Below are 17,452 nucleotides of genomic sequence, written 5' to 3' on the forward strand. Positions count from 1 at the left end.
TGCTGGCGCTTCTAGTACTACAAATGCCAGCATACCTACGGCTGCCAGGACATGCTGCCACTTGTTGAAACATAAGTGTCTGCATCATCATCATCACCATTTATTAATATAGCGCCACTAATTCCGCAGCGCTGTACAGAGAACTCACTCACATCAGTCCCTGCCCCATCATCATCATCATCATCATTTATTTATATAGCGCCAACATATTCCGTAGCGCTTTACAATTGGGGACAAACATAATAAACTAATAAACAAACTGGGTAAAACATACAAAGAGGTGAGAAGACCCTGCTCGCAAGCTTACAATCTATGGGACAATGGGAGATTGACACATGAGGTTAAGTATACATTTTGCATCTTGGGTCAGCCAGACTGCAAAGGTAAGGTGACTCATAAGCTAAATGATCCTGTCACACAGCAATGTTGGTCAGGGGGTAGTTGTCTTGTGTGAAATTGTGTAACAGGCCATTGGAGCTTACAGTCTAAATTCCCTAACACACAGACACACACACACAAGGGTCAATTTGTTAGCAGCCAATTAACCTACCAGTATGTTTTTGGAGTGTGGGAGGAAACTGGAGCACCCGGAGGAAACCCATGCAAACACAGGGAGAACATACAAACTCCTCACAGATAAGGCCATGGTCGGGAATTGAACTCATGACCCCAGTGCTGTAAGGCAGAAGTGCCATACACTACGCCACCGTGCATGCCCTGGTACCCAGGCATCACAATGTTAATAATACATACCCAGTTTTAAAAATAATGTATTTTAAACAGAAACACCCCTACAACACCCTCTCTTACCCTCTTTATTGCCTATTTAGATCCAATTGGGCATCCTTGGCGTCCTCTTCTGTTATATGATTTTTTCGTTTTGCTTTGTCAAAACCGGGATTTATAAGACAACGTATGACCAGCTCACTGTGGGCGTCGTAGCGAATGAGCTCTTAGCGGCTATGCGGCCATATTTATACCCGGGGGATTTCCCATGCTTTACACAGGATACACTCCCACATGAGGGAAATATTTAACAAAGACAAGTTTTCTATTAACTGGCATCCAATTATATAGAAATTAGTACGCTGGTACTTATATGAGTGAATGAACATTCTCTGTACATTACTGTGTGATATGTTGGCGCTCTATAAACAGTAATATGTTCTAGTCGTTACTTTCTTACATAAGTGATCATGTTTCACTGATCTCTAATACAAGGTCTATGTGGGTGTCCTTGCATTACAATTATAACAATTACTAAACTAAACAGTGAGTATAACTCATTATTGTTTTAAAAGCATTAGCAATGAATAATTAACATGTCTATTAGGTGTTCATGAGAAGTGTTTCCCCTCTCATTAATATTTATTGATATTTCATAATGTGAAAGACTGATGAGGACTGTAAAAGGTAGATGCTTTAACCATTGAGGACACGTCGTCACGTTTCCCACGGCAGAACATAAATCCTGCGGGACTGAGGGATTGCGGAAGGAGGCTGGGGCTATCCACAAGGGATAATCAAGGCTTGTTACTTCTCTATGATTTGCTCTGGGTTGTACACAGGCTCTATCCATAAGAGATCGGCTCTATTGCAGCCATGACAGGTGTAATACACATTTTTCTGTTATTTATGACTCTTTAATCTAGACACCAGCAAAATGCCTGCATCAAGAAACTGCAGGACTTTCAATTAGAGATTCTCAGGCTCGGTTCCTCGAGAACCGAACATACCCGAACTTAGCATATCCGAGTACCGAGCCGGCTTGGTACTTTCACGCTTTTTCAGAATCGAAAACGAGGCAAAACGTCATTGATACGTTGTCGGATATCACGAGTTTTGAAATCTATAAATACTGCCCTCCACGGCGATCTAGCGCCATTCGAAAGAGGGACACAGAAGTGGTAGCACAGTAGAGCTGTTGAGCAGCAACATAGATAGAATTGAAAGAGGAAGGGGTAGTAGTGTTCATCAAAGTCTACAGTGACATTCAGGAGAGCTCCATTGCTAATTGTCATTGCTGAAATACAAATTCTAGGGCTGGCAGGCTTTTCTTCTGACTTTGTGGCCTGTGAGGTGGTCAAAATTGACTGCAAATGACTTGAAATTAGTGATATTGAGGTTAATAATAATGTAGGATCAAAAAAAGAGCAAAATTATGTGCTTTTAGCAATTTTTCTAAATAAATACAGATCCAAAACCAAAACACTCGAGGGCGGTTTTGCCAAACCGAAACCAAAACTCAAAGCTAATCCAGATCCAAAACCAAAACCACTTCACCGGGGTCAGTGAGCATCTCTACTTTCAATAACTCCCAGGCTGTATTATAGCATGGAATAAGACCACGAGGGAGACTGAATTCAGCTTCACGTGTCTACGAATCAGTCAATGGAGACACCACGAAGCGATGTTCCGGCTTTTCCTCGCGGCTCCATAGAGGTGTGCAGAAAAATTAACGGAGATTCCTAACTGTAATAGCCGGTAATGTGAACAGCCGGTTCTTGAGGCGATCTCCGTCAGCTTAATGTAATAAGTTGGTTCTATGTGCAGTTGGCCATAGCAATCAGCCAGAGCGCGGTGAGCACAGGATGAAGGAGCTACACTTCAAGGGTGGCACAGGCCACCCACCTATGCCAAATTTTTTTCCCCCAGCTTCACCCTCCACACCCCGCACCATGTCACCTCTCTAATGAGTAATTCTCCTGTTGCCAACGACTTGACGCTCAAGTTCACAGTACAGGGCTTGGACTGCATATTACTTGCCATGCTGGGACTTGTTGTTCACAATAACGGAAGAGTTGCGTGTTGCCTGCCGTTATGATAGGTAATAGTCAAGTTTGGATTTGGTTATAATTCCCAGTTTTAGATAAATATTTTAGATAAAGGTTTTGGTTTAATTTTCTGCTTGGATTTCATTTTGTATTTCTATAAAAGGCTTATGTCTGATATCTTAACCTCTTTTACCTTCTTCCTCTTATTCAACTATTACCTTAGAGTAACGACACGAGACTTGAGTGTGGCAAAATTAAATGATTTATTTAACTATGGTGGAGGAGAATAAAGCAGTCAGTTTGACGTGTGCCCAGCAAAACCCAATTGTCCTAGTATCTCATTAGGACTTATCATCTGGGGCACAACCAAACCCCTGGGTTCAAGTGGGGGACAACCAGTCACACCCCGGGCGCACATATCTACCTGGACGGGGCACGATGTCCTGATTCCACAGAACCCGCCCATCCTCTGGGCTATATGGAAAGCAACCACAGGGCAACCCACAGGGGCGGTACCTGAACTGAGACTAATAGCCGATTCACTCGAAGAGAGGCGGGTTCATCGTGCCCTAATACCGTAATGTGCACCCAAGCAACCACTTTCCGTCGACTGAACTGCGTTTTCCGGCCAATACTCCATCCATCTTCGCGGACAGCCATGACCGCTGCCACAAACTGATAACCAACCTGAACAGTATCCAGCCGATTCCTCATGTTCCCAGGACCCAAACAAAGCAGGGAGGGTGGGCGGTCAACATCCAGATCTGCAAGGCTGAATAAGACTCCGCCCATCCAACTTATAGCCCTATACCCCTCCCCTATGACACCAGATGGGCTTACCAAAATAGTTAGCTATTACCACTCTGTCACGGGCACTAGGAGTCTTTACCCAGGGATCACCAGGTGATGGACTTACCAGAGCAGTATAGATGGTAATATGGTACTCTGGTAGCGGGGTGATCACGGAACAGGAGACAGCAGATGGTAGAGAATGCTCGTGGAAAGTCTATGACTAGCAGCACTGGTAATATGGATGTAGTAATACACGAGGAACTGAATGGACAAAGGAAACGTGAGGGTAGTCAGTGGCCTGCGGTAGCAAGTTGTACCACTGCTATAGTGAGGAGGAATGTCCAGAAGCAACGAGGAGGTGATGAAAGTCAGCGGTCTGCATTTAGCAAGTTGTACCGATGTCTGGGTGAGGGAACGGAATCCAGGTGAAGGTATCCGGGAAGTCAGTGGTCTGCGTTAGCAAGTTGTACCACTGCTATATGGAAGGATACTGAAACAGGAATCAGTGGTCTGCCTCTAGCAAGTTGTACCACTGAAATATATATGTGAGGAGGAGCACGGGGAGATAAATGTAATGCAGAGTATACACGGGCAAACTGAACTTGATCCCACGATGATTTGCACAAAGTAGTAATAACAGAGCAGCACTGCACAAATATACAAAGTCTCAGGAACTATCCAGACTAAAAGGTAACACAGTCAAATGATGGCAATAGTCTCAGTGGATAGGCAACTTCAGAGAAGAACAACTCAGTCCAGCAAGGTATGCAGTACACGAGCACAGTCAATGATAAGTATGCATACCGTGGTTCAGAAGAGCAGGCTGTCAGCAAGGAGTGCAGAGATACCTGAGCGGCAGGAGGCCGGCAGGATGCGAAGTCCCAGGAAAATGGAAGCGGTATCCAAGTAGGTGCAGCGCACATGTAAGTAGGCCAGCAACGATGGAACAATACTCAGGAGACCGTAGTATATAGGACTGGTCACCGGGAGATCACTGAAGAGTAGAAGCGATATCCAAACAGAGGACAGCAGCGGAGCGTTGATCCAATGCAGACAGGCGAGTTGACACAGGCAGGAACACTGTAGAAGCACGGAGAGCGGATCAGCTGGCTGCAGACACGAGTAGAACTGAAGGATAGCGGCAAGCAGGACACTGCAGGTACATGGAGGTAGCGGATAGGAATCAGCAGGTGCAGTCACGATGAAACACAGGAGAGTTGAGATGAGCTGGAACTGTTGAGCACGGAGTCAGCGGATAGGAATCAGCTGGAGCAGCCTCGATGAAACACAGGAGAGTTTGAAGTGAGTTGATAACTGTAGTGCACGGAGGCAGCGGATAGGAATCAGCTAATTCAGTCACGATGAAACACAGGAGAGTTTGAAGTGAGTTGATAACTGTAGTGCACGGAGGCAGCGGATAGGAATCGGCTAATACAGTCACGATGAAACACAGGAGGTTTGAAGTGAGTTGATAACTGTAGTGCACGAAGCCAGCGGATAGGAATCAGCTAATACAGTCACGATGAAACACAGGAGAGTTTGAAGAGTGTTGATAACTGTAGTGCACGAAGGCAGCGCATAGGAATCAGCTAATACAGTCACGATGAAACACAGGAGAGTTGAAGTAGTCTGGAAACCACAGGAGAGTTGAATACACGAGGAAACACCTTCAGAGGCTCATGGGGAATGAGACTCCAAGATCAGGCCACGAGGATAGACAACAGGTGCTTTAAATAGGGAGTGTTGCCTGATCAGCCAATTAACTAAAAGGACCAGGTACTGAAGGTTTGAAAGGGCTGCGCATGCGCAGACCCTCAGGATGGTGGACGGCCACGGTCCTAAACACACGGGAAGAAGCACTCATAGTCTGGTGAGTGACACACTCCAGAGAATAACTCAGTTAAAGATACAGCAAAGCTATTATTATTCTTTGTTCCTATGCAGATCTCAGTTCTTATACTTGGCAGTAAATCTGCTGAGCAAGTGTGACGCCACAAGAGCCAAAAAATGGTACCAACAACAATATGTGATAAATTTGTTTTTCACCAACATACAAAGTGTGACTTTGTCCCCACCATGTACTTGGGTCTCTGGTGTTGCTACGTCATTGGGCCGTATATAGTATAACAGAGGAGTAAATAGCATTTTATAGGTCCCTAAATCTGTTACAATATCCCCTCACCACCATCAGGGGGTCTCTGTAGGACTGTGCAGCGACCATGTACATAATGGGGGTGATTTGTGTGCAGAAAAAGCTGCGGTATCCCATGGCAACCAGATATCTGTTTTATTTTCTAGACTGGGGAAACGTATCTGATTGGTAGCTGCGGGTGACATCACATCTGTGTGCAGTTAGCAATGCTTTGTATTGTTGGCAGATATCCATACAAACTTCACACCCAGCCTTCGCTTAGAATAGTTGGCACCTTTCTTGTTATTACAGTTAATAGTTTGTATATATATATATATATATACACCACAGCGAATGACTTTTTCTCTACAGTTAACGTCTCTAAGCCATCGGTGAAAAATAACGTTTATTATTTTATATATTCAGTGGTTGCAAATTGCAGCCAGGTTCACCCGGCATAAATTCATACATTCATTTGTCGGAATCTGCTGGCGCTATATAAATAAATGTTGATGATGATTACAGGGGCGAATGGAGGATTGTCGGGCGGGGGGGTTTCCCCCCCGACCCAAAAAAAAAACACCCACCGCGAGAGCTGCTGCGCTTGCGCAGCAGCTCCGTTTCTTCAGCGCTGTCCTATACAGCAGCCGCGGCGCTGTCTAAGAAGCGTCCGGCGGTGCTGTATACACTACAGCACCGCCGCGGACGCTTCTTTGACAGCGCCGCGGCTGCTGTATAGGACAGTGCAGCTATAGCGGCCACTTAGTTAGCGCAGGGGGGGTTTCTGGAGACTCAGGAACCCCCCCTGCGTGCACCACTGCTGTGTTTCCAATAAAATGCACAGTGAGGGTCATTCTGCCATCTAGTGGTTGGATATCATATAGCATTGTAAATGTTTGAATATTCTGCAGTATTATAAGAAAGTAGAATAGCACAAAGCTGCGATGAAACTTTGTGCAACTAAATTTAGCCACGTAACTGGCCATTTTTGAGAGGTGCGGTCTTCCAGCACAGTGATAGAGGGAAAGCCCTTCAATCAGAGTATTAGAACATTCACAGAGTGAGAACAACTTTAGCCAATCAGAGTATTAATACAGTCACAGCACTACACCAACTTGTGACCAATCAGAGTATTGGAACATTCACAGAGCTAGAACAACTATAGCCAATCAGAGCATTAGAACATTCACAAACATTAACATAGCCAACTGTAATAGAGTCAATATGTATGAATTATATGATACAAACTTCAGGCATTCAATTTGTTTTAACTCTTGTGTACCAAACACCCTGGTTAATATTCCAGATATTTGTATTTAAATAAATGATGAAAAACTTTTGAAAGCAACGATATATGTATATAGGGTATCCCCTGCTGTCAATTATATGGAGTGCTTTTATACAGGCCATGTGAATATGCATGACTTCTGTAATATTAGTTTACTGTACGTGGTATTACATACACATACATACTCAGAGAAACAATAAAACAGTTCACACAAATATATATATATATATATATATATATATATATATAGTGGCGGAAGTGGGGCGTATACATTCCAGTCATTTACATCATATATATATATATATATATATATATATATATATATATATATATATATATATATATATATACACACACACACACACACACAAACACATACACACACACACACACACACACTGGTAGAAGTCGGGGGTATACGGGGTATGTCACACTGCCACTTCTCCTACTGCCTTCAATGTAACACTATCACACTCCAATCACTTACATTAGATATAAATATAAATATATATATATATATATATATATATATATATATATATATACACACATATATACACAGTGGTGGAAGTGGGGGGTATAGTGCCTGCATTGCAAACCTTTTACATGTCTCTTCTATAGCTTTAGCCTAAGCCACGTACTGTGTCTGCCCTTCTGCCAAACGTTCATCTGAGCGCGTTTCACCATAGCATATGCATGTACAAAGAATGAAAAATAAACTGATACACCCTCTTTAAATAAGGGGAAATATTTCAATTGTTTGGTATTAATCTGTAAAAGAGAGACAGAGAGGAGACCTGGAGGGGCGCAGACAGACAAATAAGAGGTACAGAAAAAGATCTGTCACAGAAGATGACACTGAGGACATCTGGAAACAAGAAACTTCAGACGGAGGAATCAGAGGATCGGTGTCTCTATATATTGCAGGATATTTAGGAAGCTACAGAACACAGCCTCAACGTAAGGTCACCAAAGACAACTGTTTGTCTTAATAGGATGAAAAATCAGAATACAGTCTTACGGCTGATAATATTGCGTCGTCTGCTACAGTCTATTTCTTGACTAATATTTGAATTCTATTTTAAATTAGAAAACAGAATATTTCTTTATAAAACGATACAGATTTGTAGAGCTTTGATTGATGAGTAGAAAGTGGGAAATCCCGTGCTCAGTCATTCCTGTGTAATCCCATGCATGCATTCTATTACTCATGATATTATGACCACTTGGGGGCGCTGTCCTCTTGGAGTATGATATGTGATTACACTTGGCTAAATGCTGCAGGGATAGTTCTTAGTGGGTGTCAAACGTCCTTTTGGGAGTTACAGAACTTTAGGTAATGTAATGTAAACTCTGCTTTTCCAGTGGTGGAACTACAAGTCCCAGCATGCTCTTGCAGCCTTAGACTGCAGGCAGTCTGGAGTTCCACACGTGGACTCTCAAACTACTTTTGTCTGTTGTTTACAATAAAATGAATGAATATAAGGGTCACGCAGTTGCTTTGAACAACCACTAGGAGGATTGAGGTCCGTCATAGGACTATGCGTGATGACAAAAGCAAAATAATCACTTAAGGGTTCTACTGGCTGTCACTTTTGTATCAGTCCCTTCATTATTTTGAGCTTTTTCATCTTTTTTATGAAATCCTCAACGGTGGGTGACCTGACGCGTTTTATCATTCATAACCCTACTATTGCTATTACAAATACTGTCACACATAAGTAGCACTAGAATCATATTATGTTCAACCTCTGCAATATTACTTGTGCCTGTGTTGTACGTCAAGGCTTTTATGGCATTGCTCGGAGTGTACCAAGGAAGTGCAACATGGAGGCGCTAATCAAGTCTTGTTAATAGTCTAGGAGAAAATCTGAAGGCTGCCAGCACCGCGCGTGTGCAAAATTCAATTCTCTTTGAATACTGGAAATAGCTATGCACCCTCCCCCACAGCCATTCTCATTTCAGTAGTCTGGTACGCACCATGATTAAAATCTAGGTGCACTTACACAAATTGGGTTGGGACTGATGCTGAGTTTGCACTGAGCAGTGGACATTTGGTTTTCCTTAATCACCTCCAGATTGAAATTTGCAGGGTTTTTCTCTTGCCGAACCACTGTTGCTTATATACAAGTGACAAAGTCTTTAGTTGTAAAGGGCCGTAGAGATGTTACGGGTTCCTAGTGATATGATTGGCAGGATTCTCATGAATGTAAGCTCAGACCGCCGAATACTCTGCACTTTGTTGTTTTTTACAAATAGAGCCTTCGTACAAACTTGTGATCATATAAGTTGAATAACTGTTCTCAGTCTGCAACAGTAATATGTTATCAATGATCTACCGCAAAACTGTATATATTATATTATTCTTATAAAAGAACTTTAGTTATCAATATGTTGTCTTGTAGAATCAGTAACATTTTATTTCTAATATGCCAGACGGGTATCAGAACTGAAGATATTTTAGGCTGTGATTAGAGATGAGCGATGTCAGGTGAAATTTTGCACGAATCAGATGTTATAGTGGAATAGGCTGTTTCACGTTGGTGTAGGGGGGACAGCAATAATGATAGAGGGAATTCCTGACCGAGAAAAGCACAAAATTCTGCAGCCAAATAAGTGGGCAGGTTGTGTATCACACGACGCGTTTCAGAGTCCTTCCTCGGAACTGTTAAAATGTCTACATCAGAATTACACAAATGAATTTCTAAAGTTGGCAAGATGCTAAGACATTTCTTAACTTTAACTGGCTTTGATGTAACTCAGTGGCCAAAATATATAACTTAAACATATATAATTGCATTGAAATGTTATTCATTTTTTTTTGTTTCCCTTGTTTAGGTAGAGGAAGCTCTTGAAACCGTGAAAAATGCTACAAATGAGCAAGACCTGGCATACCGCTTCAAAGAGTTTGGCAAAGAGATGGTCAAACTGAATTATGTGGCCGCAAGAAGGCAGCAGGTACAACAAACAATGTCTGTTCCTCATGATGCTGGTGCTGATAAATGACAGTAGCCCTCCCTATCTGTTCGAAGTAGTTAGATACTCTCTCTAGTAGGCTGTACCTAACATTACATAAATCTCCTCTTATGCATTTCCTTTATTTACCTTCACCTTCTGCCATCAAATTCTTTGTGTCTCTCTGTGATTTAAAGTATAAATTCACTTTTATATTTTTAAGTTAAATGTTGGGTCTGTATTGACACTGTTTCCCTCTTCTATGTATAAGTGTTAGATACACACTTTAGCAGAGTGCATCTAACACATACTTTTTCCTGCAGCTTTTCCATATACATGGGGCTGGATATATGCATTCCTTTATCTACACTCAGCCCCCACCACTGTGCCACAAACCTAGTGTTTTCAGGTTTGAACCGAGTAGTGCAAATAGCTGACATCAGCCAGATGTCTCGTCAATGGTGGCTGAACATAGACAGAGGACTACACACTCTCGGCCCCCACATATAGTGTCCTCATGTCTTCACTACTGTACGCCTGGTACAGAATACAGCAGCCAGCCTGCCAACAAACTCACTGTGTTCCTGCCCTGTATCATCTGTTGTCCATTCCCTTCACTGGCTGCCTGTAGGGCAGTATTTCAAGGTTGGTTATCGACATTCAAAGCCCTCCATAATTATGGTCCTAGATATTAGAACAGCTTTATACTTTACACTATACTCGCACTCGATCTCTTCGATCCGTAGGGGAAGTATTACTGACAATACCTACACTCTCCTGTACTACATTTGGGGCTCTGAGAGGTCTCTTCTCTAGACAGCTTTAAAAACAACCTCCAGACTTAGCTATTTATTCCAGTATTTGATTAATACACCTCTACTTGTTGTAATACCCAGCACTTAGATCTCCTTTCTTTATTATTTATTAGTCATTTATATGTCTAGTTTTGCATCATGTCTTTATTCTGTAAATATACTTGTGAAAACAAGAAGGTGGTTCCCTTGTTGGATTGTTTTGGTTACTTTGGCATTAGATGCAAATATGTAGCATACAATTGTGACAAGGGCGCTCTCAGGTGATTTATACATGGACAGCTTCTTGCTTGAAATGAATGGTACTTTTATTGTTCCAACACAATAAACAGCAAACACTTTGTCAGGATGACACCAGGCAACCTAACACTGGCTAGCCCCAGTTTCCCCTCTCTGGTCACCGGTCACTAGCCGGCATTGGTTGCAACGCACAAGTGCACAATTCAGGTTGATATACTTGAGACTCCTCCCACAGCCTTAGCCTGCTGAATAGATGATCCTTCTCTTAAAAGTCTGTGGCAAATGCTTCCTTTTGACACATAATATAAGTGGTTCTTGTGGCTGCTCAGTATATTCTGTCAATTGGTGAAAATGTACAACTAGCCTCGTACTATTGTAATATAGCATTTACCGTTATAACTGTAATAACAAGATCACCATATTCCACAGCTCAGCGACTTCAGTGTTTGCAAAGCGACCATTTATTTTCAAGGAAAGCCCCACAAATTGGAATTTATGGTTAATAAAAGAAATAATAATATTGACTATTATCCAGAATTTTTCTGAATCTGGAAGGTTTCCTCATGTCTATAAGAGCTAAGTTAAGCACATTTAGCTCCTATCAAGGACGGCCCTTCGGCAAGTTGTCAATGCCCCTCCTTTGTGAACATGCCATCTGCATAAGTGGGAAGTCTAAGGAGGAGGGGCTTTGACAATGTTGCTGAGCACAATCAAGGAAAGCATCGGATCGGGGAACCCATTGCATTGGACCCCAGTATTATTATTTGAATTAATAATTTCTTTCAGTTGTTGGCGGTGTTATTCTTTAATGTCCCCAATACCGAATGGTAGAAATAATAGTTTGTATATTGGTTCAGCTGACCAGTCCTCCGCTGTGTACAGTGTCTATAGATTTCTATCTTCTTAGAACGGAACAGGGTAACTATAAGGTATACTTTATCCTGCTGGATCCAATTGATCTCTGTTATTTGTTGCAGGAGCTGAAAGACCCTCATTGTAGAGACGAAATGGCAGCTGCTCGGGGGGCACTGAAAAAGAACGCAACGATGCTCTACACCGCGTCGCAAGCTTTCCTGCGCCATCCTGACGTGGCGGCCACCAGGGCTAACCGAGATTACGTCTTCAAACAAGTGCAGGAAGCTATAGCAGGGATCTCAAACGCTGCCCAGGCCACCTCGCCCACTGATGAGAAGCAGGGTCACACGGGCATTGGGGAGCTGGCAGCCGCCCTCAATGAGTTTGATGTAAGTATAATTAAATGTTTTACCCTAGAGTGCTTGATTTAGTGCATTACCCGTTCAGTTTTGGGTTGAGTTCTGTGCTTTATATTCCAACGGAGAAACTTATTTCCCTGGAGTTCGTGACTCCCCCTGCTTCGGTGGAATTTCAGCTGCCTTCCTCCCCGCTTCTCATAGCAGACATTAAGCCACCAGATCAGGTGATCTCCGGATCCCAGGTAAGTAGGATTCTGTCATTGGCTATGACTTATGGAACTCCACCCAAAACGGAATTTCTGTGTTTGGGTGGAATTATTCTTTAATAAGTCATGATTTAAAAATAATAAAATAGACTTAAATTTGATATCTGGAAAAACAGAGCCCCTCTGAAGGTGGGGCCAAAGGCAACTGGCTTTGATGCCTTTTTCCAGAACCAGCCTGTAGCCATCTTTACACCATACCTCTGTCAGGCATCAGTTTATACCTGTATCTGTTGATGTACATGTGTTTTATTATGAATAATATGTGCGCCATAAATGTTTATGTTCCACTTACGTATATCAGCTGTCTTGACATATAACAGAGGAGTTACCCAATTCAGTTTAAAAGAGGTGAGGTTTGACCAATATCGGTCAGAGGACACACTCAGAGGTGGGGATTATTGCGGTCTCCCTTTTATGTACAGTCCGAGGCTGAATATAACATAAAAGAGCCGGAAGACGTCAAGGAGTATATTTACAAAAGGTTTTAAAAAGGAAAAGTGGAGATGTTACCCATAGCAACCAATCAGATTCTAGCTATCATTTTCTATAGTACATTCTAGAACATAGATTTTGATTGGTTCGTTTGGGCTGCACCTCCACTTTTCCATTCAGAAGCTTTGGTAAATCTTTTTTTTTAATATAATTTGTTAGAAGTTGCAGAAGAAGGACGTATAGAACAGGATATTTACTCGTGTACATGAAAATATAATACATGGACTGATGGTCCTGATTTATAGTTGGATGCAAAAAAAAAATTCATCCAGGACGCAGGCACGATAATGCCAGCGTTTAGATGAGAATGGAGCACAAAGACACTACAAAGTCACACCAGACACCATCATTAAAAAAATTATAATTAAAAAAAACACGTCTGGGCCAACCTAAAACCAATAAGTTGCCCCAGTGGATTGCGCTAGTTTGCAGAAGGTCAACAAATGGGGAAAAACTAACACAAGGCCATACCTTCTGTGACGGGATGGACTGCTTATGCAACCCTGTCTGTTGTTGCTGGGAACCGGCTGGGCTTACTTTGCCACCGTTCCCTTTTGTTATCCCAAATGTGCCCTCTTGCAGCAGTAGGATGGTCTTACAAATGCTGCCACCACTGGACTCTTTACCGGCATCCAGTACCAGGTTTCTTCTGGGTAACTGACGCTGCTAGTGTACCCTGTTACTGGCGCACCTGGGCTGGTACTCCTGACCTCTTACTCTGTATCAGGGATGCTGTGGATGGATCCTCCCTGGCCTATCACACTGACCAGAGCTGCAGGGTTGCGGGCAGAGCGGTGGCACTGGATGCTGGGTCCAAACCTCAGAGACAGCCGGAGAACGGATTCGATTTTGGATCTAATCTGTAGGTCACAGGATTTTCAACATGGAAGATATTTTCAAGCAGGTCTTAGAAGCAGAGTGATGTTTGTTTGCTCTCACACTGGTTGAAGGTACCAGGTGATCAGGTCAGATGGAACATCAGAATGATACATTTCAGTGTACAAGACAGTGCTTTTTATACAGATTTGGACACAGCCTATTTTTAGAATCAGGATGTCACCTGTTTACCAAAACATAGTTTTACATCCATTGCAAAGCTAACAATATTTACACTTATACGTCATAACTTAAAAACTTTGCTATGATTTCCTGCATCTTATTTCAGAATCAAAAGGTCTAATTGACGTGAATACTTTCTTCAGACAGTCGCAGAATACACATTCCCAAAGAAAGGTACACACCCCAAACATTTCATATACCAAAATTTAGAGTGGGATTCATTCCGTATAGACATGAAGCCTCTGGGATGAAGGGAACCTCAAAAATAAAAAGATCATCTCCACACATAATGGTCACAAGCGCAATTTACCTGTAAGTCTAAATTAAGGTGCAAGTTTTGGCACGTGCACAGTGCTTCAAATTGCATTTTTACATAGCACAGACGAACTTATGCCCAACATCACTCCTGATGTACACAAACCTTCAGCCAAATACTTTTTAGAGACAGAGAGAAGAAAGAGGATTTGGCTAGAGATCAACAGTGACATCTAGTGACCAAATGTAGGTACTGCAAACCACCTAACCTGAAAGTGAGAGACAAAACAATGAATGTATTCCAAATTATTCACTGTTTCCTAATAAAATAAATAGTACAATTAAACTCCATGTATCTTGACACAATCTGTATAAAAATCATATTTTGACATTGCCACTGATCCATGTATACTGATATAGAATACTTTATAGAAGGCTTTCATCTGTATATTTTATCTATGGTAATTGAAACAACCAGCCAGGTGTCCTAGCAACACGCACAGTGAGGAATCATCTTTTAGATGCACTTTGTAGGAACCCGGCTGCCACCTGTCACCGTGCTCGTCTACCGCTGTCTACACAATCCAGACTGCGTGCTCTCTGAGGTAATTTAACCATCATCTCCACTTAGGAACAATCTAGACTTAAATGGACTGCCGAGGTTCCTAGTTATATAGTCTGACGACTATAGCCTGTATGACAGGATGTGTACACAAATACACAGACATATTCCCTTTACTACCACACCGGTAAGAGTCTCTCGGTTGTCAACAACCAATTATTCATAAAAATAGTATTATATGTTTTCTTATTTATGTGTTTCTTTATTTTATTCTTTACCCCGTCTGGCGGGAGTCACGTTGCTGGAATTTATCTTTTTATGTGCTTAATTGTTCTTAGCACAGTGGGATGTACTATTGGTTATACTGTTTGATGTTTGTGATGGTGTTAGCGGTGTTGGGTGGATGTGGAGCCACAAACGCATTTAACTTAACCGGGTTGCTGGTTTATTGAACCAGAGGCTCCTGCCCCACTGCCTGTAACACTAGACCACCAGGAAACATGGCTGCCGTTAGAAGACGGAGCAGAGCGCTCCTTTCTAACACCCCCCCCCCCCTCACCTAGTGATATCTACGGTCACAAAGATAAAACATTTTACTTTATCAAACATTCCTAGATAAAGTCTCTCCCTGTAACCAGAAAACATGGGTTAATAAACAAAACAAGCATATGGTGAGACATAACTAACTCACGGATGAAGTGGCGTCTTATGGCAATGTGTTTGGTCCGTCCATAGTGGTCTATACTGGAAGACAAATCAATTGCTCCACAGTTATCACACTCAATGTTGATGGTCTCACTCTGGCCGAGTTCTAACAAAGTCTCCACTTTCCATAAGGTTTCTGTTGCTGTTTCTGTGAGTGCCATGTACTCCGCCTCAGTGGTGGGTAGGTCAACAGTGGGTCGCTCTCCACTTGTCCAGCTGACGGCTCCGTCTAGCAAGACGAACAGGTACCATGTAGGAACAATGATCATCCTCATCGGATCCCCAATCAGCATCACAGAAAGTCTCTGAAGTTGAATTTTTGGGTTTTGTAATCCCAACTTTAAAGAACTTGTACCTTTCAAGTATCTTAGGATTCTGCGATCCAGTGTTGTCTTCCAGGATTGATAGCAAATTGACTCAGACGACTCACTGTGTGTGATGTCAGGGCGAGTACCAATACTTGCGGACATTAAGCTTCCAACAGCACTTTAGTCAGGGATTTATCAACATGTGTGCTTACTGGTTTAACATCAGACATTCTATACTTTGTAAGTATATTTTCAATGTATGACTGTTGATCAGCTGTAACAGTCCCATTACTCAGATCTTGTACGATCCTTATGCCTAACAATTTATTTGCAGGGCATAGATCTTTTATTCTGACCTTTTGTTTCAACAGATGTCTTACACTGGTCTCTAGCAACAGATCATCTACATACACCACTATGATGAACAACTTTCCTCTATAGGTTTGCGATACAAACAGGGATCAGTCTCTGACCTAATAAAGTCCATGTCTAGCAGCACAGCATCTAGATTAACGTACCAACAACAACCACTTGCTTTAGCCTCTATAGGGATTTCTTTAGGAGTCAGACTTTACCCTCTTATAATACATATTAATCTCCTCTACTAACTCCCCATTCAGGAATTCAGAGTCAAAGTCACGCTGGTGTAACAACAAATCATGGATAGTAGAAATGACAATCACTAACCTCGGGGTTCTATATCTGGCAACAGGCGAGAAGATTTTTCCATAGTCGATCTTAGAGCGCTGTACATAGAACTCACTCACATCAGTCCCTGTCCCATAGTCTAAATTCCCTAACACACACATACAGAGAGAGAGAGAGAGAGAGAGAGAGAGACACTAGGGTCAATTTTGATAGCACCCAATTAAACTACTAGTATGTTTTTGGAGTGTGGGAGGAAACCGGAGCACCCGGAGGAAACCCACGCAAACAGGGGGAGAACATACAAACTCCACACAGATAACGCCATGGTCGGGAATTGAACTCATGACCCCAGCGCTGTGAGGCGGAAGTGCTAACCACTTTGCCACCGTGCTGCCCCACCGTGCTGTATCTATCACCGAATTCCACTTCCCAGTCGCTACTTAATTTTGCCTCTTGGATGTTTTGCAGCTCACAGAAGGCTATGTTAGTGAATTCATCACTATATCTCTTAGGGGGAATACCTTTGTTACTCCTCACGGAACTTCCGCTTTCTGATTGGATATTCGCATTAACATCTTCAGCCTCAGACACGGTTTCTGTCACTTGTACATCCAGCGTTACAAACTTTTGCTCTGGTTGCTGTTCCACTATTCTGCTAGTTGGCGTTAATCCGTGAAACACCACATCTCTGGATTTTATAAGACGTTTATTGTAATGTCCCAGAGTCTGTATCCTTTATCTCTTGGCAGTATCAGAGCATGATATACTCCACTGACTTGGGATCTAACCTTCGTCTTCTTTCTTTTGGTATATGTGCATACGCCTTACAGCCGAATACACGGAGATGGTTGACACTTGGCTTTTTCCCGGACCACGGCTCCAGTGGTGTTTTGCCTTTTACAGCTACTGTGGGTGCACAGTTTGTAAGATATGCTGCTGTGGACTCTGCTT

General features: G+C 42.4%; 1 protein-coding gene across 2 annotated transcripts in view; it reads left to right on the forward strand.

The window, feature by feature from the left end:
- The window catches only part of CTNNA2 (catenin alpha 2), a 1,470,003-nt gene that overhangs the window by 354,350 nt on the left and 1,098,201 nt on the right, over positions 1-17,452 (forward strand). For both annotated transcript variants that reach the window (XM_075191920.1, XM_075191984.1), the window contains exons 5-6: positions 9,824-9,943; positions 11,970-12,236. In XM_075191920.1, coding sequence (XP_075048021.1) covers positions 9,824-9,943; positions 11,970-12,236 — 387 coding nt within the window. The remainder of the gene's footprint in view (positions 1-9,823; positions 9,944-11,969; positions 12,237-17,452) is intronic.

This window comes from Mixophyes fleayi, chromosome 1 (assembly GCF_038048845.1).
Source record: "Mixophyes fleayi isolate aMixFle1 chromosome 1, aMixFle1.hap1, whole genome shotgun sequence".
Lineage (NCBI taxonomy): Eukaryota > Metazoa > Chordata > Amphibia > Anura > Limnodynastidae > Mixophyes > Mixophyes fleayi.